This window comes from Cryptotermes secundus, unplaced genomic scaffold, assembly GCF_002891405.2.
Source record: "Cryptotermes secundus unplaced genomic scaffold, Csec_1.0 scaffold468, whole genome shotgun sequence".
Taxonomy (NCBI): Eukaryota; Metazoa; Arthropoda; class Insecta; order Blattodea; family Kalotermitidae; genus Cryptotermes; species Cryptotermes secundus.
The window spans coordinates 523,153-547,775 of NW_019721526.1; the positions used below are offsets into that span (position 1 = coordinate 523,153).

The 24,623-nt window shown below is 41.4% G+C and overlaps 1 protein-coding gene and 1 long non-coding RNA gene across 2 annotated transcripts in view; one reads left to right on the forward strand and one right to left on the reverse strand.

Moving 5' to 3' along the window:
- Positions 1-24,623, reverse strand: part of LOC117283192 — a 374,652-nt gene that overhangs the window by 121,484 nt on the left and 228,545 nt on the right. The gene's annotated exons all lie outside the window — the stretch shown is intronic.
- LOC111875543 (farnesol dehydrogenase) lies at positions 1,224-23,278 on the forward strand. The gene is made up of 7 exons (XM_023871877.2): positions 1,224-1,293; positions 9,932-10,068; positions 11,723-11,891; positions 15,496-15,625; positions 15,830-15,968; positions 17,872-18,036; positions 22,918-23,278. Exons 2-7 carry the CDS (start codon positions 9,937-9,939, stop codon positions 22,957-22,959), a joined length of 777 nt encoding a protein of 258 aa, XP_023727645.1. The 5' UTR covers positions 1,224-1,293; positions 9,932-9,936; the 3' UTR covers positions 22,960-23,278.

A 24,623-nucleotide genomic window follows, 5' to 3' on the forward strand; every position in this document is an offset into this window, starting at 1 on the left:
TGCCATAAGGTGCTGTGTACCTTGTTGTCTAAGCTTAAGTATATGACGTCAGTGTGGACAGAAACGATAAATCCACATACAATTCTTGTGACGGAATATTATGCCTGAAAAAAAGTAATTGGAATTACGAGAGGAAAATTTAAAAGGGATCTTTAATAAATTTAATTGCTGAGCTCACTAAACTGAGAAAGTTCAAGGTAGGGCTTATTGGTTGGCTTTTAATGTGTTTCTGACGGATTTCTATATTTCCAAACTATCAACTAATAATTAATTCAAATAGAAGACGCAGATAAAGTTAAAGATGAAAACGTCCCTGTACTTAAATAAGCACCACTCAATAAAGAAGTATGGGGGACTTGAAGATTAGCTCCACTAAATTTTAACCTCGACGCTCGATGGAATGTGCTGTATGTTTCACTCTTCGGTTGATTTAGCCCCGAGGATATATACCAGGGCCGTTCTGGACGCTGCAGAGACAAGAGAAATCTCTTGTCTCAGTCGAGAATCAAACTCCAATTCGGCCATACCAAATCTCAGGCGGTTAGTTGCCTGCTTCCCACCGCGGAAGTTCGGGTTTTATTGCAGATCAGATCATACAGTGAGTAAAGTGGCACTGGGACGCAAATGCTCCAATTACTTTGGTTTCCCCTGAAAATTCTCATTCCAGCTGCTTGACACTCAGTAATTATTTTCTTTTATCGATATTATGTAACTTTGAACTGACAGCTTCGTTATACAACAAACTTAAATAAAAGAATAAGATTCCTCGCTTATCAATCCAATAGTTTAATCTCTGTACCGAATTAGGCACTCCGCCTTCAGAATGATGGTGCAAGTAATCCCGGATCTGGTCAAGTGGGATTTGTGTTGGACAAAGTGGCGATGGGGCGGATTTTCTCCGAGTACTTCGGTTTCCCCTACCAATCTTAATTCCACCAAATTCTCCATTATCATAATCACCCGGGTCAGGCTACAATAGGCCAATCAGTGGCCGCCGTGCCGAGTGGACCCAGTTGGACTCCACCCCCCACTAAACGAATTAAGAAAATGGTGGTGCAAGTACTACAGAAACTTGGTCATGAAACGTTGTGAATTTCACAAAGGGTAAATGCTTCTTCAGCTGCGTTCCTTCAGTTACGAAATTCCACTCCGTGCCATTCTACAGCAGCAGGTGATGCAACCGCCCAGTAACACCACAGAAGGAAACTGAAGCCTGATAAAAGTATACAGCACCGTACAGTAACATTCAGTCTGCTCCAAGGCTTTCCTTGATCATCACGCGGGGGCGCGCATGTAAGTGTTTTTTCTTTGTTTAATATAATCACTCTTCGTGTCCATTCGTTGGATTCTACGTAACAGATTATATATCGATTTTTAATTTTTGTGCAACAATATTATTCTAAAATTCGATGGCAATTGTATGTTACTGTTATGATTTAATAATAATAATTTTAACTCTGGAGCCCACCCAGCCTCCTATACAATGGGTACCGGGGGCTTTTTCTTCTGGGGTAAAGCGTCCGGAGAGTGAAGCTGACCACTAACCTCAATGTAATGTTGAGGTAAAGAATGATGGAGCTATACCTCTACTCCGCCGTATATCTTCAAGCCATTATGCTTAATTAAGGCATGTACTCTCTTCGCTCGCTTGGAAACCGGGAGGTTCATGGAGGTAGGCCTAGGCCCACTGCGGTTGTAGTGCGAAGGGAGAAAAAAAGGTAGCAAGGTTAGGTTGCGTATAGCTATATATCCACTCCTCCATAATTCTTCACGACATGGTACATAATTAAGCAGAGGGACAACTTCGCCCTTACCTTACGTATTATTGCTCTTGCGTCTGAATGAAGTGAAGTTAGTCTAGTGATGTGTTTCAGAGACGAGATAGGGAAGGTGTGCACGGGTTTCTACATGCATTATTTCCCAGTTATGTTATAAAATTGCAACACGTAGAATTTCACAGACTTTCGAGTGTGAGTTCAGTCACACACAGCTCCTCCAGTTTTGCTTATTGCAGATGAATTTCAGGAAACGGATTGCACTATATTTCTCATCAGCATTGTGTTACATATATATCAAAACAAAAAAACTCTGTGACCTGTAGTCCGCAAGCGAACTATACCGAACAAGCGACCGCCGCTTGTCGGCGAAGTTAGTGCCAACTTTTGCGGATAGAGGGTGTCACGTGGTGAAAGCAACGAATCTCCACGGCCTTTAATCTCGGTTTTCTAAACCGGAGCCGCTATTTTCTCGAAATTGCTCCTCAGTTATCCTCACGACGCTCAGTGGACCCCGCTTCAGACCCACTACTTCACATAAAATCTGGTAGCGCCGGGAATCGAACCCAGGACACCTGAATCTGTAGCCAGGAACTTTGACCACTAGACNATAACTAGGCAACAGAACTGAACCGATATGGTTGAAAATTAAATTCACGCAAGTTCAAGCGTGGCAAGTTACCGTCGGGGAAAGTGTAAAGAGGGGAGACCTGCGCTTTCGCTTCAGGGCCTCCGCAAAACAGAAAGAAAATCGATGGATTTTATTGCTTCTCTAAAGTAATAAAAATTAGTTCATACTTTTAATTATTAAAAGAAGAAGGAACAACAATACAAGAACTGACATTACCTAAATTTTTTGTTACTCGTGGGGGCCTCTACGTTTTAATCGCTCCGGGGTATGCTCAACTGCAAAGCCGATATTGGAGAGATGTAACGTCCCTGCTAAGCAAAGCTCCTATAAACTTCAATCTGTTTAGGCCTACTAAGTTATGACGTTTTATACGTATAAAGATTTGTCAACATCGAGTGAGGCGGTTGTCTGATGGCTAAAGAGCCTAAAATATATTCGGGAAGTATCCGGTTCAAATCTCAAACTATATAGCACCATTTCTTGCTGGAATTTCGATAATTTCCTTCAGTCATTCCAGGCGATACCAGATTAGTGGCTTAAAAACGCCTTGCATACTTGCAATTCATTGAACACCCCCAAAGGAAGAAGGAAAGTAGGCTGGAAAGTAATTGTGGACATTACAATTCGGAGCTTCAACATCAGGAAATTAAGAGGGTTGGCATTGCTGTAACTCTCTAAGTTCATACTCGGGGGTTGTTCGTTTGAATCTTGGCTGGGACATCGGGTATCCTGATCTGCATTCTTCTTGATTTCCCTCAGTCCCTGTAGGCAAATGCTGGGACAGCGCCACTGTTCTGTTGCGACCACTTCATTCCAAATTGTCTCCAGCAAATCATTCATCAACCATCCTAACATTTGACGCTATATAATCTAGATATTGACAGAGCCGTACAGTAGCCCACAAGAAACACCGAGAGGGTAACAATGTCTTACTTAAATCTGTAGAGCCCAACTCAAATTACCAAACCCTGTTGCTTGCTATAGATATTAATAGGCCGCATTATGTTCTCGCCTTTATCGTGGGGTTCCGAACTGTAACTTCGTATGAAGTTTCCACGTCAAAATTGTTATGAACTCTATTAACTACCCTAGTGAGAGGCCTATACAATTATGAGGATAGAGGAAGTCATAATTTATATCGAGGGGCTTTGCAAGTATGTCTGTATATTGTTTTCAGGTTACCTAATTAGAAGATTGTTATGAGCAGGGTATTTATTCCAGATGACACAAGAAGTATATATATAATTATGGTTAGGAAACCTAAAGGACGTCGACAATGTCCGATGCTGAGAGATGAGACATTAGGAATTAAACTTCATAAATCACATCAGAGGCGTATTGCTTTAAATGAGACTGGGCTGAAGAAATTCAGACTCAGATGGATGGATCCTATTTTGTTTCTTGACTGTTACAGTAGTATATGCTACTGGAATTTTTAATTATATTATTTGCTTTTGTTGCCTTGCTATTTAATTTATTCTTAATTCCTCTTCGTTCTTTTTCCTTTCTTTCTTCAATTTTCTTGTCCCTGAGCCGGGATAGCGCAGTCGGTATAGCGACTGGCTACGGGTTGGACGACCGAGGGGTTGGAGTTCGAGTCCCGGTAGCGTCAAGAATTTCCTCTACTCCACGTCGTCCAGACCGGCTATGGGTTCCACCCAACCTCCTATCCAATGGGAATTGATGGCGGTTTCCCCGAGGATAAAGCGGCCGGGGAGTGAAGCTAGTGCCGATATCAAGAAAATATGTATCTATACATCCACTGCCCCATGCGCCTTCTTGACTAGTGCTTAGTTAGCTAAGGAGAAGGCAATTTACCTTATTCCTTGCTCTGCATGTAAGGAATATCAAACCATTGCCAGTAAACCAACGGGACAGGCACTTCCTCGTACAGCACTGAAACACGCAAGCAAGTTGTTATGTAACAGAAAATTATGATTCATGTCTGTAGGTCGCGACCCGTCATGGGATAGCAACCGGATGTAAGTTTGGTCGTCAAGTTCTCAGAAACAGTTTAAAATGCAGTTGAATTCACGCACAATTTTGTTGAGTCAATATGCTTTAATAGAGATGCTTTCGGAGAATGTAGCTGCAGCTGGCGAAGCAGTTTGCCTACTTCTTCGCGACTGCGTAACGACATTCTGTGGCTTACCATGAGGCTGGACAGATTGGAAGGCTGTTTAGGCTCCTGCTGTCAACGTACAGCCTGAGATGAATTTGCAGCAATGTGCAGAATGGCAGAAGAGAAGGATGTTGTCTAAATTTATGTACTTTTGGGGGGGTTTGGAGTACCACGAAGTCTGAGAATCTCTGTTATGACGTACCATCGTACTATCTGAGCCGGCCTTCAGAAGTCAGTCGTTAGATCAAAACATTGATACTTACGTAACTAATCCATACGCAGGTACATGACTGGAGTGGAACCAGAGGAGACGATATAAATTATATTTTGGCATATGTGGCCTAAGGGCAAGGGCTGGATATTTTCCTTCTCCCAGTTCCTTCCCTTACTTTATAATGTATTTAAGCATGCATCCACCAATTTTCCCAATTAACTACTAATCAATCCGACAAATAGAGCACAACACGAATGCTTGCATCCGTTCTTCCTTTGTACTGTTCAATGCCTGGCACAGTCCCTCAGAGGCCGGCATGAAGAATGTTAAACATGTGTAGGCCATTTGTAATACTCTGCATTCCATTTTGCGAACGGTGTAAACTAAGGAATTCCACAGAGCCTAATCCTTCTTCAGTATTCAACAGTTGCATAGTCACTCAAGAAATTCCAAGCATACAAGTGTTATGAAACTTGAATTTTCGTTGCCGTGTTCACAACAGCTCGCCACTGGTCCCTATCCTGAGCCAGATGAATACAATCCATACACCCATCTTGTTCCTTTGTAACTATACTTAATCTCGTTCGAAGTATTATATCTTACAAAGAGTAGATTTATTTTATTTCGTACTATTAGTTAAAGAAACGTACTCAGCTATCTCTCAATAGTTCATTTTAACAATGGAAGTCATGGGCTTACGTACTAGGGAAGGGACTTTTAAATAAAAACAAACCTAGAAAGGATTATACCCTGGGGAATTTTTACTTTGTGTTGATGTAGCTACAGAACAGCAGAACTGTAATATCTTGAGGTTGAGATGGGGTATTTTGGTAACCATGTAATTTATTACTCGTGTAAAGGTTAGGGCACACAGAGCGCTACGCTATGTTCGCTACGAACGCTACGTACGCTGTGTACACTCTGCGACGCAGCTAACATAGGGAACATAGCGTACGTAGCGTACGGAAGTCTGTGTGGCCAGTCACATTGGCATTAGGGGAGATATTTTCTGTTCGTATAGCGAAAATAGCGTACGTAGCATGCGTCGCTTACGTAGCGCTCTGTGTGGCCGAACCTTTACACTCAAATGCAGATAATGAAAGCTAAATATTTATTATTTTCGATTTGAGCTTCTCCTGCTGGTGTTTATTTGTGTTCTGGTGCGTGATGTAGTGTAGTCTGGTAGGTAGGTACCAAGGTTTCAGACAAACTTCTGCCATAATTTTTCTTGTAGAAGAATAATGTGGAAATTATTTTGTTAGATTGAGACTCGCGGTTCTCGGGCTGTGGCTGTAAGGGACTGCAGTCTCCTGGAATATGACGCCTTATATTCTGACAAAACTTTTTCCGTTTTCACCGTCCTAGCAGGATACATGGCTTCACGTCCCAGAAGAGAGTAATTCGTAGTTTGGTAGAACGTTAGAAAAAAAGTACCCTCTGATCCGACAGAATGTTACAAAGAGTACCGCTGTGCCAGGATACACTGCCTCAGAATCCCATGAAGCCATAATCTTCATATGTCTAGACCAGGGACTAAGAGGGAAGAGAAATAGGGCACATAAGAAGGGCCAGCAGTAAGGTTATGAGGGGCCGCGTCAAGCTCAAGTTTCCCACCGCGGCGGCCCGGGTTCGATTCCGGGTATGGTCAAGTTTGATTTTGTGGTGGACAAAGTGGCGCTGGGGCAGGTTTTCTCCGAGTACTTCGGTTTCCCTTGCCAATCTTCATTCCACCAATTGCTCCACAATCACCCTCACCTATCAACTGGGGCTGGTACAATAGGCCAGAAGTGGCCGGAGTACATGGTCCTTAGTCCCACCCCACTAGCGTTAAAAATAAGAAAGATTATGAGGTTATAAACATATAATTAATAGTAAACAACGGAAGTCCAGCGATTTCAAGAAAAATGTTAAGTTGCCGACAGGAAATGAAAGGTGAACGATCCTGTCAAGAGAATTGCCGGAAATCACGTGTCGACTTCGAAATCTGCACGGATTGTCAGGGGAGGGAGTCAGAAGACACTAAATAGGGAAGGTGGTACAAAAGGAAAAGAAACGACAATGCAGCGAAGAATATATGTGGAGCGAATTGAAAAGTGCCAAAACGGAAGAGAGAAGGCTTGTGCTGACGGATAAATGGGGAACTGACGAAGAAGGTGATAGAAGAGGGCGCAGTGTTAAAGGGGACAATGCTGGGGAGGGATACGATTGAACCACATTTGTCTGCGATGAGGGGCGAGGGGATGTGGAAGTTATCGTTTCCTCTATGGATTCTCAGCACAAACTGAGAGCAGGAGCAGGATGTCAGATCTACGAGGAATAAAATGATGGCTACGAAGTGAGACAGGAGGCGATGGACGAGGGTGACAGGCGAACTTTGAGAGTAGGAAATGAAACAATATTTCGAACACGGTATGAATGAACGGGCCGCAGCCTGTTGCAATGCACATGGAGAGGAAATTAGAATACCCAGAATTTTGGAGACATGATAGACAGTTGATGTGATAGGTGTAGCAGAAACTTGGATGGAAAAGAAAAACAAGATTGAAATGAATGGTTTCTGTAGGGCAAAACAAGAAAGGGAAGGGAAATTAAAGAAAGGCTTTCGAAGGCGTAGACTCTGTGCGTTGAGAGCAAAATAGAATAATGGTAATAATGAAATGACAGGCGTCATGTGGATATAACTGAAAGCTGATACAGTGAGCGGGGAAAGAAGCATTGTGGTGTATTATAATCAAACAAATTTATAGCGTTGAGAATATGCGACTTACGAGAATCAGATAATTGCAAAGTCGCTAAGCATATATTAAACCAATACACTAAGCCGTACCGAAAGAAAACACACGGAAATACACATACGTGAAGGGCAGAGCTCCTAGCTTTGCAGACGCAATACGCAAGGTGCAGTTCGTAAAATTATGTTAAACGAATACAGCTCCGAAATGAATCGTCATCTGGAATGACGTCTCTGCATTCAAATTAACAGCACGCTTAATAGAAACATAAAACAATATTCTGTGCCTCCCGCGTTAATACATCAGCAGCTCCGCCTACTTAATCATAGACCTGTAAAAGGTAAATATTAAGAATATCACTAGCAAACGCCCATTTGACATTAAGAACATGAGCATAAATACATCAAAACAAGGTACCGAAAATGTAATTTACAACATAGAGTCCATTAGCACATGCTTCAATAAAAACATCACAGTATAAAGAGTCTATTACTATAAATATCTCTAGAACAAAACTACTTCCAGTTCTATCATCAAAATTATACACAAGAAAGCGGTTTAACCATTGGTGATTCATCATCATGCGTACAAGTTCAAACACGAAGAAAGCAGTCTTCTGGGATATGGCATCGTGTAGATGACCTTTCGGGGAAACGTATCGCCTCCATCTTCAGGGTAGAAGGAAAAATAAGAAAATCTGCAAGCGAAAAGATCGTGAGAACCGGTACAAGCAGACTGGTACCGGTTCTCACGGTTTCTTCGCTTGCGGATTTTATTATTTTTCCTTCTACCCTGAAGATGGAGGCGACGTGTTCCTACGAAACGTCAGTTAATACCACATCTACACGGTGCCACATCCCAGAAGACTGCTTTCTTCATTGTCACCGCCGTGAAAACCTCAAATCTTACATAGCTCAAACATGGTTACAACACGTAAACACGAACGAATATTCAAGTTACTAATACGACACTAAATCAAGTATATTTTCGATATGTTGATGATATCACCACATAAGACGAACGATATTGCCGATAAAGATTTCTGGACTGTTTACAGACATACTATATACTGTGACATGTCGGTAAACATCCCACGATACACGCACCTACAATGGAAAAACGGAGCTATGAAACCCGCTTCTAGACAGCGACTAGCTGAACACACCTCTGCGCAGGCGCAGTGACATCACATTCCAACAGTACTTAGCTATCAAGTGATTTGTTTTCTGTGTGGTCTACGCTACGCGGCAACAGACCTGCGTTTTCTGTGTGGTCCGTGCGGAGCCTATATAAAAAGAAGACTTTTTGTGGCTTAGATTAGAGCACAGTCCAGGAGAGTTTTAGTTGAGTTCCGAGGTTCCAGGACGACTGAACAAGAAATGGCAAGAAGGCTTCATAGTGATTTGAAGTGCCAGTTCCTGTATCGAAATCCGTTACTAGGAGACGACTAGTGGAAACTGAGAATCCTGGTGTGTGCGCAACGGCGGACTGGAAAGTGTGTAAATCAGCGATAGCGCTGTGTTTAAGTATGATTAAGAGAAATCGTAACCGAAATGCCAATAAATCCAATCATTCGAACTAGAACCCATTATTTTCATCACGCGTACCATCCTACAAGTGATAATATACTGTAAACATAATCGGCTTGAAACAGCAGGTAATGAGAACATAGCATACTTCCGGTGCTCTGTACTAAACACAGGCTATAATTATGAAGGCGTAACCAAAACCATGGCTGACATTAACATAAAAAAGGAAGAACATCTAAACAGGTTTCGTGTATGTGGCCGGCAAAAGCAACTTTCACTTGAATGACGAACACGTAGAATCCTGCAACTTAATATTCCAAGTCCTACTTCAATTCCGTCTGATAGCAGCACACTCACCTACATAATGCTTATAAAAAGACTTCACACAACAAAATACAGAGAGTTTTTATCCATCCATCAATCGTAAGAAACACACTTACACATATCGCAAGTGGACGCTCTCCCACGCCTAGAATAGTACCAGCAAATCAATAGAGTAATATCATTAAAATTTTCAGATAATCAGCAACACAGAATCAAAATACTGACCAACAAAGTTAATGCCAACAAAGAACTACAAGAACTGCAACAAGAGGGTACTACTTTAATTTCTAATTTAATTTGGAATTTAGTTGCAATTTTAACCGTAAAAAGAACTACAATTTTTAACCTGAGGAACATATATATAATAATTCGCATATTATGCGTACAGACGTACATGATGATGGTGAAATAGTGTGACACAATCCTGGAATATCACTAAAATTCTTACTTAAGGAAGAACGGCAAAACTTAATACTAGGCATTTCCTCACAACAGTTTAGTGCTGCATACATTTTGTTCCATCTCAAAGTTACTTCCAGCAAATAATCAAACAGCTGTACGCTATAAGCTCTATGCTCTTAATGTTTTCTTCCCTCTGTCATAGTTATAATGGAGCGGTGGTCAGGCCGAGTTGCCGTAGTGACGGGAGCAAGTTCAGGTATCGGCGCTGCGGTCGCAAAGGAGCTGGTGAAGCACAACATGAAGGTGGTGGGAATTGCTCGCAGACTTGAGAGGATAGAGGTAACGGGCCGCAGGTTGTTCAGTGCCCTTATTACAACCAGAACGGGTCTGAGTAGCCTGTACTAAATGTGATCATGTAACAACTGTGAAATTCCTCCCCCCCCCCTCACTTTCGGTCTAAATCCGATGACAGCAAAACAAGGACTTGCTTACATACGCAACGCGGCTGTGGTTATATACATACATCATAGGATGTCAACACTGTCATTTATTTACATTAAATTTATGGATCCTTTTGAATATTTTCCGGCTTAAGTAGTTCAAGAACTCAATTGGAATAGCAATTAAGCTATGAAGCGGATAACCGAGTAATCAGGGTTCGATTCCCGGCATATGCAAGAGATCTTTCTTTTTCCAGAGGTAGTCCGTACCTACTCCTGGACAAGTTCAGCCTCATATTCAAGTTGTACAGGGGGCTGTTTCCTCGGGGACAGAGAAACCGCGGGGTGAGTTTGACAATTCACTGCCATCTGTTGTCGAGAAAAGAAATTAAGTTTCACCTTGAAGAAAGCAGTCTTCTGGAATTTAGCACCGTGTATATGTGGTGTTAACCCACGTTTCGGAGGAACGTATCGCCTCCATCTTCAGGGTAGAAGGAAAAATATAAGAAATCCGCAAGCGAAGGGACCGTGAGAACCGCCCGAAATACGCGCATTCAACAATAGAAGAGTTATTGCAAGAAGAGTTTTCTATGTGTTCCGCGCAATGCCCATTGCTAGGCAACGGTTCGTTAGACATATTACCGCATAAGTAAACGCGGGGAAGAACATGGTACCTATTTTAGGCAACAGCGGGGTAAACAGCCTTTGTCAAAAATACAGATTGTGTTTTCCGAGGGGTCCGTGCAAAGTAACTACAAGAAAATATAGTTCCGCAGCTGGCAGTACCCCGTGTGGAGGCGGGGTCGAATACCTCCACCGTGACCCTACGAGTCGTAGGAGGCGGCGAAAAGGGAAGTCTCAGTTCTGAGACAGTAAAATACGGTCCCGAGACCCAAGGGACTTGGACCCGAGTAAAACTGCTCTGGCAAGGGCCAGCAGCATATATAAACGACAGACGCGTACTCTCGTCAGAGAAGGCACCCCACAGAAACAAGACCGTAACTATAAAATAATAATAATTAATATCTGGTCATAAGACTTACTTACTGACTGACTGACCGTCAGTCGCAATGTGATTTTAACTTTGACTGATGGCAGTACAGGTGAGTTGAGTGTTCAGCTGTGGAGTGTTAACAAGGGGGCAACGGAAGCTGAAGAATATCCTTTGCTAGGATTCGTTACCAGGAAACGTCCAGTGAAGACACGGCAGAGGAATAGCCATTGTGGACAGCCGTTACCAAGTAAACACTAGTGGAAATAAACTGAGAAGACTTAGTGTTGAGTTATTTGTAGTGTGGAAATCAGCAATCCTTTTATAGTTATTTGTAGTTACGACCTATGAGTGGTCAATAAATTTATTTACTAATCCAAACCCCGTCTATTATCACTAATATACATGATAGTATCATAGCCAATTCAGCAAAGGGGAAAGGCCAGTCAATACCACATTTTCACCTTAGAGCTGCTATGCTGGTGTTCCGCGGCAGCGCGGTATGTCCTGGCTCCGTCAAAGGCCATAGCTGGATCTGTACAGGACAGTCATTATGTTGCAGGCGCTGAAAAATGAAGTAGATGGATTAGCCGGCTCCCTTTACCCACTCAAGGCTGACATTTCTAGGGAAGAAGAAGTGGTGGCTGCATTCGCCTGGGTGAAGAACAACCTTGGCAGTGTGGACGTGCTGATCAACAATGCAGGGATAATTGGCAGAAGCACGCTCCATGGTAAGGTAACATCCGACACCTAATGCCGATTCCTTGCATTCAAGTTCGCCTTTGAATTTCATATTGCTTTGAGGAAGATGCATCCTCTATCCTGAGAGGTGCCTTGGGAGGTGCGGGCGGAAATATTTTATACCCCACATAAAATCTGCTTTCAGAAAACAGAGAAACGTCTTAAATTAAGTAATACCAATCTGTAAAAAATTATTCTCACCAAAAATTTTATTGTAATATTCGAATTTCCTTTGTTGATTGCAGTAATAACTTTTTATACTTAGAATATGAATTGATCTGAGTTCTCACATAGGATATCATCTCCTTATATTTCTCTCCAATACGCATTGCAGATGTTAATATTTTAATTCGAAAATTGACCTACTTTAATACACTTGGAAAATACCAGATCACCTCAAAACTGGTTTGGGCCTGCCACCAATCCCTCATACAACTGGCCAGACATAACAGAGTTCGACTGATATGAGTGTCAGGCCATGAGGGTATGGCAGGGAATGAAACCGCAGATCAGCTGACAAGAACAGGATCTGAACAGCCGTTCATAGGACCTGAACCAGCTTGCGGCATCTCAATTGGAGTTGCCAAGAAAGCGAACAGGGACTGGACTAACAGAAATCACAAAAAACACTGGGAATCCACAATTGGACTCAAAGAGGCAAAGGGTCTTATATCAGGACCCATCTGCCAGAAGAACAAGGATTTGTTGAAGTTAAACAGAGCTCAGTTAAGATGGGTGGTAGGAATACTTACTGGGCACTGCCACCTAAAAGGACACCTTTTCAAACTGAGACTGACAGATGACCCAACCTGTGAGCGGTGCCTACAAGACGATGAATCAGCCACACACATCCCATGTGATTGTGAGGCCATAGATTACTTAAGATTTAGCCATCTGGGTCACGTTTTACGGAACAAAGTGCCTATTATGACTCCCCCATAAATAAAGTCCTACACCGTAATGTAGGATTAATAATTATTTAATGATTAATAAAGGATTACTCAAAAGTGGAGGCACAATAGATCAGTGATGGTCGCGGTGCAACACTGTAATCTGAGGACACGAAATAGATTCAGCTGCATTCGACATAATTTTATTGACTGTTTCCTAAACTTTTTAACTTTCAATCAAGAAATTCCCTCGTTTCTAGATACCCGAATGTCCATTGCAGTGTTCACAAAAGTCTGCTATACAGGGTGTCCCAGGAGGAATGTGCCAAATATCGGGAGTGTGTTCCTTATGTTAAAGTATGCCAATATAACCCAAAACACCTATGTCCAAAGTTGAACGGTTACGGAGATAATGGCACGAGAAAAGTGTGGTCTTAAGGGGGGGTCCACGCACTATATCTGTCAGCTGAGACGCTTTATCTATGTTTGTCCTTGAGTGTAGTGATTCACACTAGCCGTAAGCTCCCATCAGTATACGTTGCGGCCGGGTCGTGAATGGGTGGTAGGTTAATTGTGTGGAGTTGCTGAAATGCCTTTTGTTTTTTCACACGTGGAATATTGTGATATGCATTTTGTGTGTGGATTTTGCGGCGGCAATGCACGTGCTGCTGTTGAAGAATACCAAAGGCGTTTTCCCGATCGAAGGATTCCATCTCGAAGTGTATTTACGCGAATTCACCAGACATTGCGTGATACTGGTTCTCTTCCGAGTGTTTCTGTGCACTCTGAAAGGGAGGATGTACCAATGATAAACACACGAGAGAACGTTCTTGAGATGGTTCGGAGAAGTCCGCGTCTGTCCACTCGTAGAATGGCCTGTCGCATTGGCGATCACGTATGCAGGTGTGGCGAACTTTACATGATGAAGAGTTGTATGCTTACCATGATCAAAGGGTACAACATCTGGAACCAGGCGACCATGCTCAGCGTATGACTTTGCGCCACTGGATAAAAGCTCATCCCGAACTGTTAAGCGTCATTTTACCCTGGACGGTGTAAATAATTTACGAAATGTGCATACGTGGTCCACATAATCCATATGAGATAATGGAAACGAAATTCCAAAAGAGATTTTCCGTGAATGTACGTTTAATGCAGTTATGTGGTCGGCTTATAGCGCAGTCAGCCATGTTACGTCAGCGCTTGCCAGTCATGTGTAATGTATAGTGCCTGGAAAACCTAAGGACAATTATGACATGGCGAGCGAGTATTTTGTACTTCAATTTTATGGCTTCATGTCACTCACAAGTTAGTTTGATGTTACGTACATTATTAACATTACAGAAACCACGTATTCCTGCCATTTTTAATATGTATTTTATAATCAACAAGTGTGTAACACCGGTCAAAGTTTCACACTTCTCTGGCCATTATCTCCGTAAGCGTTCAACTTTGGACATAGGTGTTTTGGGTTATATCGGCATACTTTAACATAAGGAACACCCTCCCGAAGTTTGGCACATTCCTCCTGGGACACCCTGTATGTTCTTATCCGGGAATAACAGACTTAAATCTTCCGCAATTTAATCGCTCTCGGCGGATATTATACTTGGTGGTACTGGAATTTTCATGTCTTCTGGACCAGCGCATGCGCCGACAGAGTAGTGAGACTTGCGGGCCAAAAAGCCTCTCCTCTGAATCATTTGAATCACGTGGCATCCTCACTCCGTCTGAGATCCATTTTAACGTTAATCATTAATTCGATATTCAGCATCATTCATCAATAGTTTTACAGCCCTTTGTTGGGCCCTGGCCTCCTCTTTAGCTTCGTAATCTTTTTTACACAGTCGGTAGCACTCCTTGGATGAGTGAACAGCCCGTCACAGGGCCGCTACCTACACATAGGACAACACAAACAGAATAAACGCACACAATGACATCCATGCCTCGAGCGGTATTCGAACGCACAATCCCAGCTTTTGACCAAGTGTAGACAGATCATGCCTTAGACCGTCCGACCACCGTGATCGGTAATTTGATGTTCTTACTGCCTATTTTTTTATTGCTAGTGGGGTAGGTCTAAGTCCCTTGTACTGCGGCCACTTCTGGCCTATTGTACCAGCCCCAGATGATAGGTGAGGGTAATTGTGGAGCAATTGGTGGAATGAAGATTGGCAAGGGAAACCAAAGTACTCGGAGAAAACCTGCCCCAGCACCACTTTGTTCACCACAAATCCCACTTGAGCAGACCCGGGATTGAACCAGGGCCGCCGCGATGGGAAACCAGCGACTAACCGCTTGAGCTATGGCGCGGCCTTCTCACTGCCTAAGTAATAAGACTGCTGTCTTATGGATTTTCCAGACTACATGGCAGCACAGCCCAGGGGACAAAATTCTTCATTTTAATACTCTGCTTCCGTTTACGTTTCCACCCTCCAAACTGTCCTCTGCGCAACGTTTCGTAATATTTTGATTCACGATGGGCCACGTTAGACATCACCCAAAGCACGCGCTGGGGAAGCACATTTTGTCGGAAGCCTGCGGCTCTCTATTCAGTATATTCGCAGCTGGCCCTTATATTTAGAGATCGTCTGTGCCAGGAGCAACAAGAAGATGCCCAATGCCCGTGTACCAAAGAACATGAAAATTGTATCTAATAGATATTCAACTACTGATCTGCATCTTGACGTGTGTTTGATTTCAGAGGGCCCTGTGTCACAGTGGAGATCCGTCCTGGACCTCAACGTGCTTGGTCTCAGTATCTGCACCAAGGAGGCCCTCCAGTTGATGAGGGAGAGTGGAGTGGACGATGGTCACATCATACACATCAGCAGGTACTGAGCCACGTGAAATTCATTTGGAGACATTAGATCGACGGAAACTGTTCCACTCCTAACGTTTACATTTAAATAAACAATCTGTACATGACTTAAAGCCTAACAGATAATTATATTAATAATATAATGATATTAATTAATATTAATAATATGATTAATGATTAATTATGATAATATTGATAGTTATTCATTCTGTTTCAGCATCAATGGGCATGGTGTCCCCCAACACAGCTTGGAGTACGACCTCATGATGTACTCGGCTACCAAGAACGCTGTCCAGGCGCTCACCGAGGGTCTCAGGCGTGAGCTGGTGCAGCGAAACTCCAAGATCAAAGTTACGGTAATATTAAGTGCTTAAAAGCTATTTTGGTTTACGGTTACTGATCATAACGAATTAATGATTTTAAAAGTTTAAGAGGAAATGAGATAAGTCGAGATTTGCTTTGAGTTTATTACAAATCAAAATAATTTCACAAATTCAAAACTATTTTTGTAATAAACAAACTGATCTCCGAGTGGATGCAACATGTCAACTTGAGTAAGCTGAATTCCTGAAGTCACATGACATGACTCTGTTTATAGCACAGCAACTTATTAATGTTTCCATATTACATCATATTGACCATTCTCTTCGACTTAATGGTTTCCTTGCATGGGGTTCCCGGCTTCGCGTTTAGGCTTTAAGGTCATAATAACTCATAAATAAAATATGTATTTTAATACTCATAAAGGAAACTAATTTTCTGTGTAACGAATAACTTGGAATGAAAAAATCCATACACACATATATGAATATATTATGAAAAAGTTAAAGTTGTCCCTGTGTATGCAGATCACAACGGCCGCGCGGACTAAGACATGAACTATTTTCGCTGGCTCAAACACCGGGGTCGTGTGTTCGAATCCCACTTGAGGCATGGATGTTTGCCTGAGCTTATTATACTACTGTATATTTGTATTGTCCCTTTTAAGAGCGGCCTTGCAGTGGGCTGAACCCCGGTCCATGGAGGCCTACCAACTGTATATATGATTAAGAAACTGTAAAACAGAGGACGACGGTCTAAGGCATGCACTGTCTTCGCTCGCTCGAAAGCCGAGATCGTGGGTTCGAAGTGAACGGAGAAGTTCATGGAGGTAGGCCTAGGCCCACTGGGGCTGTAGTGCCAAGGAAACAAAAAACAGAGGACGGGGTTCATCACGGACTGTAGCGCCCACAGATTATTGTTACAGATGTTCCTGTGCTTAAGTAATAAAGCACTATGTTATGAAGGCGCATAGGGGAGTGGAAGTATAGATCCAGGTTTCCTTGGCTTCGACACTGATTGGAGGTGACTATGTGGTTACGTTATATGCGACTTCTATGGGTTCATTCAAACCCACAGGGCTCTTCATATTTACCATTTCTCTTTCAAAGAGATGTCACTCTGAGCCACACCGTGCATATACAGATGGCTGGACATGTAGCACGTACACGAAAAATAAGAAATGCGTGGGGAAATGTGACTGAACATGAGAGATCTTGGTAGGCGTGGGGGTAGATGTCTAAATAGGTTTAGAGCGATCGCTTATGAAGATGTGAACTGCATTGGATTATCACATGATTAATAACTTAGCAGGGCGGTATAATATTAGAAATGTTATCGATTTCCATAAAAAACTGTATTTCTTGATTGTCTCTTAATCTGGGTAGCTTATAATATTGAGGTATATGGTAATTAACAGGGCCCGGATTTTGATGACATGTCATCTCTTTCTCCTTGTATCCTATGCGATGCTCTTAAATATATAAATCTAAGATATGCGCTGCTGGTTACAGAAATGTAAATTTTATAGGTAATTTTATGTTTTTTTTTACATTTTTGGGTTTAAGGTTATTTTTTGGTAAATTTTTGGACTTTTAAGGGTATTTCTTATCATTTTTGGCCACTTTAGGGAATTTTTCTTCATATATTTTCTGAAATGTGAATAACATGGAAGCGAAGTGTCCTTTCTTTTCTCGTTTAGGTAATTTTTCTGGGTTTTATCGGTCATTTTATAGGTAATTTTTTTAATATTTTCAGGTCATCAAAATCCGGGCCCTACATATTACATTTTTGGATCATATTTTACGTCATTTTTCTGATTTTTGGTCATTTCATTGGTCATTTTTTAAATATTTTCAGGTCATAAAAATCCGGGCCCTGGTAATTAACCTTCGATATAAATTTAGTAATATAATTTTTTTCTATGCTTGTCTTTTTTAGTCCATATGTCCAGGCATGGTGCAAACAGAAATCATTCTTGCAGCAGGCTACAAGATAGCTGAAGGTATGACGGTTGAACAGTTTTACAGCAACCTTCCCCACCTCAAGTGTCAGGACATTTGTGAAGCCATCATTTACATTCTAGGCACTGCGCCTCATATACAGGTATGCTGAAGCAGGATTAATGCATGTAGATTCTAGAGGGTCTGACAATGGTGTATAAAAATCAGAATTACTGGGTTTTGGGGCTATTTCTATCGTAAGGTATTCTAGAAAATACGACGTTTTAGAAAATGGATCTGTTTCCGAAATGTTGTTGTCTCTAGTTTTCAGAGTACCGAACGATGGACAAAGTCCGAAAATCAAGTAATTATGAGCTTTAATACATTTTTAATAAATGGACTCTCTGTTCCATGTCTTGGCCTCATACACAATTCTTTGTGAAGTCTGAAGTAATATTTTTCTGAATAACTCCCTCCTCATAACCGTTCCAATATACTTATATAAGTAAACAAACTATAAAATAAAAAATTAGTATACATACATATATACAAATGTATTATCTGTTAGTACATGCAATTTTCTTATTTTTAATATTTTATAATTTAATCTCAGCTTTTGTAATTATCATTTATCCAATTTAATAAACATGAATTTTAATATGACACTTCATAGATCAGAACAATTCGTAAATTTTATGTCCATCACATTGTAATTTTTCGTTTAAAATGGAAAAGGTATTAATAAATGTTTCAAATTTTTCAATCAACAGTTTTCATATAGTTCATGATTCTGTAGGCACTGTATTTACTTATGTCGCGACCTAATATGACATGGCCACCATGTCATGTGTTCTGTAATGAAAACACATATGCACGTACATACATATAGTGTATATAAAGAATTTACAATATTTCCAGGACTTATTGTATATGTAAGTTGTGGTAGTTTCAGTACATTTTTTGGTCCTCATAGTTTCCGCTTATTTATACAGTTTTGCCAGCTTTTGAAACCCCAGTTTTTTCTTCTTTTCTCATAACTCTCTAATAAATTCGAAGCTAGGGTCTAGATTTCCTCTCCATGTAAAAGTTTCCCACTTCCCATCCACAGCTGCAGTCTTCCAAAGAAACGAAAAGCACCAAACCAAAACCATATGCTGGACGGGCCTTATTGCTAAACCGCAGCCAGGCTAGTTCTGTCGAAGAAAAGTAGAATCGCAGATTACTTAACACTGGTCGATAGTGCTCACAGTGATCAATCCATAGGAGAGTCGAGGGTTTCCTGAAATATGGGTAATTATTATTATTGTTGTGTTAGGAAATTATAATTGGCAAGACATATATATTTTCACTAGTTTGCAATAATATTATAAATCCATGCTGAAATTATCAGGCTTCACAAGTCCAGGGTCGACAGGAGTAGTAAATAAATAGCTTAAGTTTGAAAATATTAAATCTAGTTGATTACTGTTGCTGACAGTATCAGTTCACTGGTTAAGATTAACAAGACGCGTGAAGTTGTGAGCTGCATCTAGCTCAAGTTTGGTGTAATAATGGAAAGCAGGCAGACATAAGCACATTTCCATTCAAACCTTATATGTTAAAATCCCCAACCATAATTGCACGGAAATAGTGGGTATCCAACTTGTTCTCTAAAACAAGCGAAAGTAGTTAGCAATGTTTTCAAGTTTAGCGTCAGGGGGAAGTAATGATTTCCAATGAGACGGTTAAGACCGTTTGAAGTGGCGATTTCAACCCATACACATTCATCACAGGATTCTAAGTCGTATCTGCGTTTATAGGAACGAACTCTGGAGGATAGGCAAGCAGTACTCCCACCACCACGTGTCTTATTTACAGACGCCCTGACAGAAAGGAAAACTGTATAACAGTCAGGTCGTTTAGCCATGTCTCAGTTAAACAAATATTATTATAGTCCATAGAGCAGACATTTTCATAAAGTTCAAGTTGCTTATTCCTAAGACCTATGACATTTTGATAATAAATGTTCGAACAATTTCCAGGTTGGGCGTGAGACCTGGTAGAACCACATGTTTTAATGTCACGCGTGTTAACCCTTAACTAAGTACGGGAGAGCCCTCCCCCCCTTCGTGCCAATAGGGTCCAGGGGTGGGGGAGCAGTAGGACGAAGGCTTCCGCACGAAGGGAGTGAGGCCAAGACGTTAATGTTTCAACAGAATAAATCTGATCAGGGTTTAATCGCTCATAATAAAGGGTCATCAAACAGCTGTTAGGCCAGACTCCAGTATTATTAATAAGATGGAAATAATTTTCTGTAACAGAATTGTGAAATGGGGCATATGAATTATTGTTAGTTTTTAATCTGGTGCAAGCAAGGGAAGCAAACTGCAATTGATCCTAGATTTCTCAACATCTGATGATGTTACTTCAGGGAAAAATCGAGACACAAAAGGATACTTTCGGCAGATCCTCTTCTGTAAAACAGAGAGAGACGACGAGCTTCTCGCTACGATTAAACGGATGCCAGATTTCTTTGTGGTGTTGGTAATGGTAGAAGTATTTACACGAGAAGGGTTTATCCGCTTCGTTCTAACTGCAGTTACAAATTCCCCATCAGAAAAGTTTTCGCCGGTCACAGTATTCCCAGCCGGAGCTGTAAGCGCTGTGGCAGCAGGGTTACTACCCACTGTACCCAAAACACCCCTGTATGATTTTCCCGTAGCTTTATTTGCTGCGTCAGATGAAGCAGTTTCACGTCATATTGATGGAACATGAGAGGGAGCTTGCTGTAGGCGGGGGAACAGCGTCTTCAACGTTCCATTGTCAATTCTTAGCCGCCATTACAACCAAAGATCATACCATCTCCATGGTACATATGCGAATTACGAGAACCGATTCCAGATGCACGCTGAGAGAATCTTTATCCCCGATACGCGAAGCAGTGAACCTAGTCTCCGTGGATAATGCTTCCTTCTGATTGCTCTTAGTGATGGAATGCTCGTGTGCAGTATCCGCGTAAATCTGTTGCAGCCCTCGCACTTATAAGCAGAGTTGCCAGTGGATGCACTCACATGATCTCCGACACACCAGTCTGTAGGCAGGTACTACAGAAGCGCGAATCGCAAAAGCCGCCCCGTAAGAACTTTGCTTGCCCTTAAACTGCTTTTCATAAACCGCACACAGATTCTTACTGGCCACGCCTAACCAACAGCAGGCCGGCACGCACAGAGATACACTGGACACTCAAGTAAGGCAGGAGCTCAAGCATGACACGTCCGCACACCTCGAGCACGCTAGAGCTAATCAATAATAATAAGCGAAATGAATGATGTAACGATCTGGACTTGGATTTTGGAGTCTCTCGGTTCGAATATCTGCCTGGACGCCACAAACCCTGCCCTTTTCGCTTAGTGGGGGGGGGGGCGCCACAAACCCTGCCCTTTTCGCTTAGTGGGGGGGGGGGTGGAGTCCAGCTGGGTCCGCTCGCCACGGAGGCCACTGATTGGTCTATTGTACTCGTACCTGCCCCGAATGATTATGATGACGGAGAATTTTATGGAATGAAGATTGGCAGGGGAACCGAAGTACTCGGAGAAACCCCGCCCCAGGGCCACTTTGTCCACCACAAATCCCACTTGACCAGACCCGGGATCGAACCCGGCCGTCACGGTGGGAAATTAGCGACTAACCGCTTGAGTTATGGCGCGGCCATACCCTGCCTTAGTTTGCGTGGTTGTTTTCAAGTTATTTTAGGCAACTGGCTGGGCATTACATTCAATAAGTCATGACTTCTTGCTTCCAAATTAATTGCAACTGAAAAACATCCAATATCTGCCTGGCGTTCGATGCTATACTGTAACCTAGTTATTGACAGTATCATGTAATAACCTACAAAACAACAATAGTTCAATGCTGTGACTTATGTACTTCTTCCGGTAATTACTGAATAAATCAATATCGAATATAATGAACCATGAACCTTTAAATTCTATTCAAAAAGTAATAACGCAAAAAAGAAAATAATAAACTTTCAGTCCTACAACATAGTGTACACTCTCTTGTGTGCACTAAGAATATAGCACATGGAAGAAAAGATTTACTCCATGTACTATATAGAACGAGTCTTCATTACATAACATGCAAACCGTGTTCTACACTTAGACGCAAGCAGAAATGGTCATGTAAATAAGTATACATGGTCGCAACAGTTTCACTGACACGAAGAACGATGAAGAAATTGGGCAAAACTGATCTGTGAAAGGATAATTCATCAGCTCTGAACAGAATGACATCTGGTTATTTATTAACGGTTTAGAAAAGACGTTGAAATGGTCCATTATTGCAGTCAATGCACAGCAGCCCCGTTGCGCCAAGAATTCCTGGTCTGATGGAAAACGTCAGGCTTGTTGCCTCATTGTCTCCCCAGCCGCTTCGATGGTGTTCCACAGTTCGTCCCGCGTGTCACATCGCTGGTTCTAAACGATATTTTCAGAATGATACACAGGTGTAAGTGGACAGCAACGAGACCGAGTGATCACGGAGGCAGCACAAATGGTCCATTTCGTCCTATCTGGGTAGTGGCTGTCTGAACACCTCACGAAGTCACGAGTCCCATCATGCAACACCCACGTTGTCTTCCGCGTTGCCAGCGGTATATCGTCTTGTCTTGTGGTTCCGGTAATTTTTCAGACAGAAACTGTAAATTGGAGGTCACTGACTTTCAAGACCGTAGCTCATGAGGACGTGGGAGAAGATTGTCAATATTGTCCACCCAAACAATTATTCCAAACTGCTGCCGGAACCATGTTTCTTGAATGGGATGAGATACTGCCATATCTCCCAGATGAAGCTGTTGCGTCCATATATTTATATGAAAGTTTGTGCTTGTCCGAAAATGTAGACCATGATGCTTATATTTATGGTACTATTTAAGACTCACCCTGTGTAGTAATACAGTTATATTAAACCGATTATCTTTAAAATATGTAATAATTTGTAAAGCACTCGTTCTGACTCCCGCACTGGGTATATTTCCTTTAAACCAACAGCAGTTTCTTTGCTACAGGTACATGACCTTATTATCAAGCCTGTTGGAGAGCCGATGTGAGCGGGCACACGTACAGCACTCCGTGAGCTTGTCTTCAATGTAGTGGCAGAGACATGACTCTCTGGTAGAGGGAGCCCAAATTATTTCTCTAGTTGTGACGTGAACCATTATTTACCAATAACTTTGAGAAAAAGTTATCAAGCTTACGGTTAAATTCTGCTAAATATTATTGCTTTATATTTTGATTCTCTACTTAAATAAGTAATGTAACTGATTTGTAGAATCGCCCAAAGAAGAGAAATGAAATTACAAATACTATCATATCATTACCCGTGCACATTTTATTAAATACTGAATAAAGTTAATATTCCATCTGTCATTAGGAAATTGTGTTCAGGTAAGGAGTCCATCTATGTGTTATTGTATACCTACCCAACATATGAAAAGCTTGTTAGGGAGATTAATATTATCCTTCGCTCTCTGGTATTACTGATTTAGTGGCAGATGAATTACACATCTAGACCGAATTTAGCGTCCCGGAGCGACATTACGTTTAATGAAATCAACAGATGTATCCATGTGTGCAAACAAAACAAAATTATGAGTTCAGATAGCGTGAAGTTTAAGATCTTTCACTCGTCTCTAAATTAAGCTAATAAGTTCAATAAAACTGACATCATCACAATCTTTTTCTTAAGGGTCCATTGTTATGATGCACTAGTTCCTTAAGGAAATAAAGCAGACATATATTTAATGTGCTGTCTGTGATTTTGCATGTCAAATTTTGAAATAACTGAGCAGTTTTCATGATAATTGATATGAACATTATGCCACTGGATGCCATTCGTTTTCTGTGTACTTGTCTGTGTGTTCTCCATTACAAATTCTGAAATACTTGATCTGTTTTCAAGAAATTCGGTATGACTGCGCATCGTATTTCTCAGTTCCCTATAATCCGTTATAGCAAATTGGCGTACACATGAACTTGTGACATTAATTTATGTTTCTGAAATGATGTGCCAGTATGATAAGAGATCTTCGAAAAATAATAATATTTTAAGATAATTTCTTTTGTAGAATATAAAGTAACATCATGACGACTGTACGAAAATTTTATTTATCTTTCGGTTTGACGGCGATAAATAATTAATCATTAGAGCCAATCAAAAAAAAGGTTGGTATGGAAACAGAACAAGGAACCAAGTGTACAATATGTATAAATTACTGTTTGTGAGTCAACAATTACCAACGTGGCAAAGATGCGAATCCGGGAGGTAATGTCCAACAACTTAATATAGACAGAATTTGTACTTAGGTAACACGTTCTTCACAAATGAAGAAATATAAGAAAGAAAGAAAAGAAATCAATAAAGTCTGCAGCACTAGGCCTGCATGACTAGAAGTCTTTGCACTGGAAATACAGGCTTGTATGTTCTGCATGGAGTACCTTGTTTCGATGGTTATGTCCCGCTTCTGTCTCCAATTATTATGTCTGGATGGTGTCTCATTTTGTGACAGCTTTTTCTAGAACACATTCATGAGTGATATTAGTGTTAACTGATATGATAAAGGCAATTAAGGAAAGTTCTGAAGGACTAAAATGAAATCGGAGCCATCCTCTTGTGTTAAATATACGAATATATTAACAAGAAGCAGCTACATTAAAGTTAACTTAGAGCGTAGTAAGTCAGTAACTTCCTGAGAATCTTATCTGGCAGAGTTTT

Excerpts from the sequence above, each read along its gene's own strand:
- LOC111875543 (XM_023871877.2), top strand. The coding sequence starts at position 9,937 with ATGGAGCGGTGGTCAGGCCGAGTTGCCGTAGTGACGGGAGCAAGTTCA. Across the intron at positions 10,069-11,722 it reads GCAGACTTGAGAGGATAGAG|GCGCTGAAAAATGAAGTAGA; the intron begins GTAACGGGCCGC and ends ATTATGTTGCAG. Across the intron at positions 11,892-15,495 it reads TGGCAGAAGCACGCTCCATG|AGGGCCCTGTGTCACAGTGG; the intron begins GTAAGGTAACAT and ends GTTTGATTTCAG.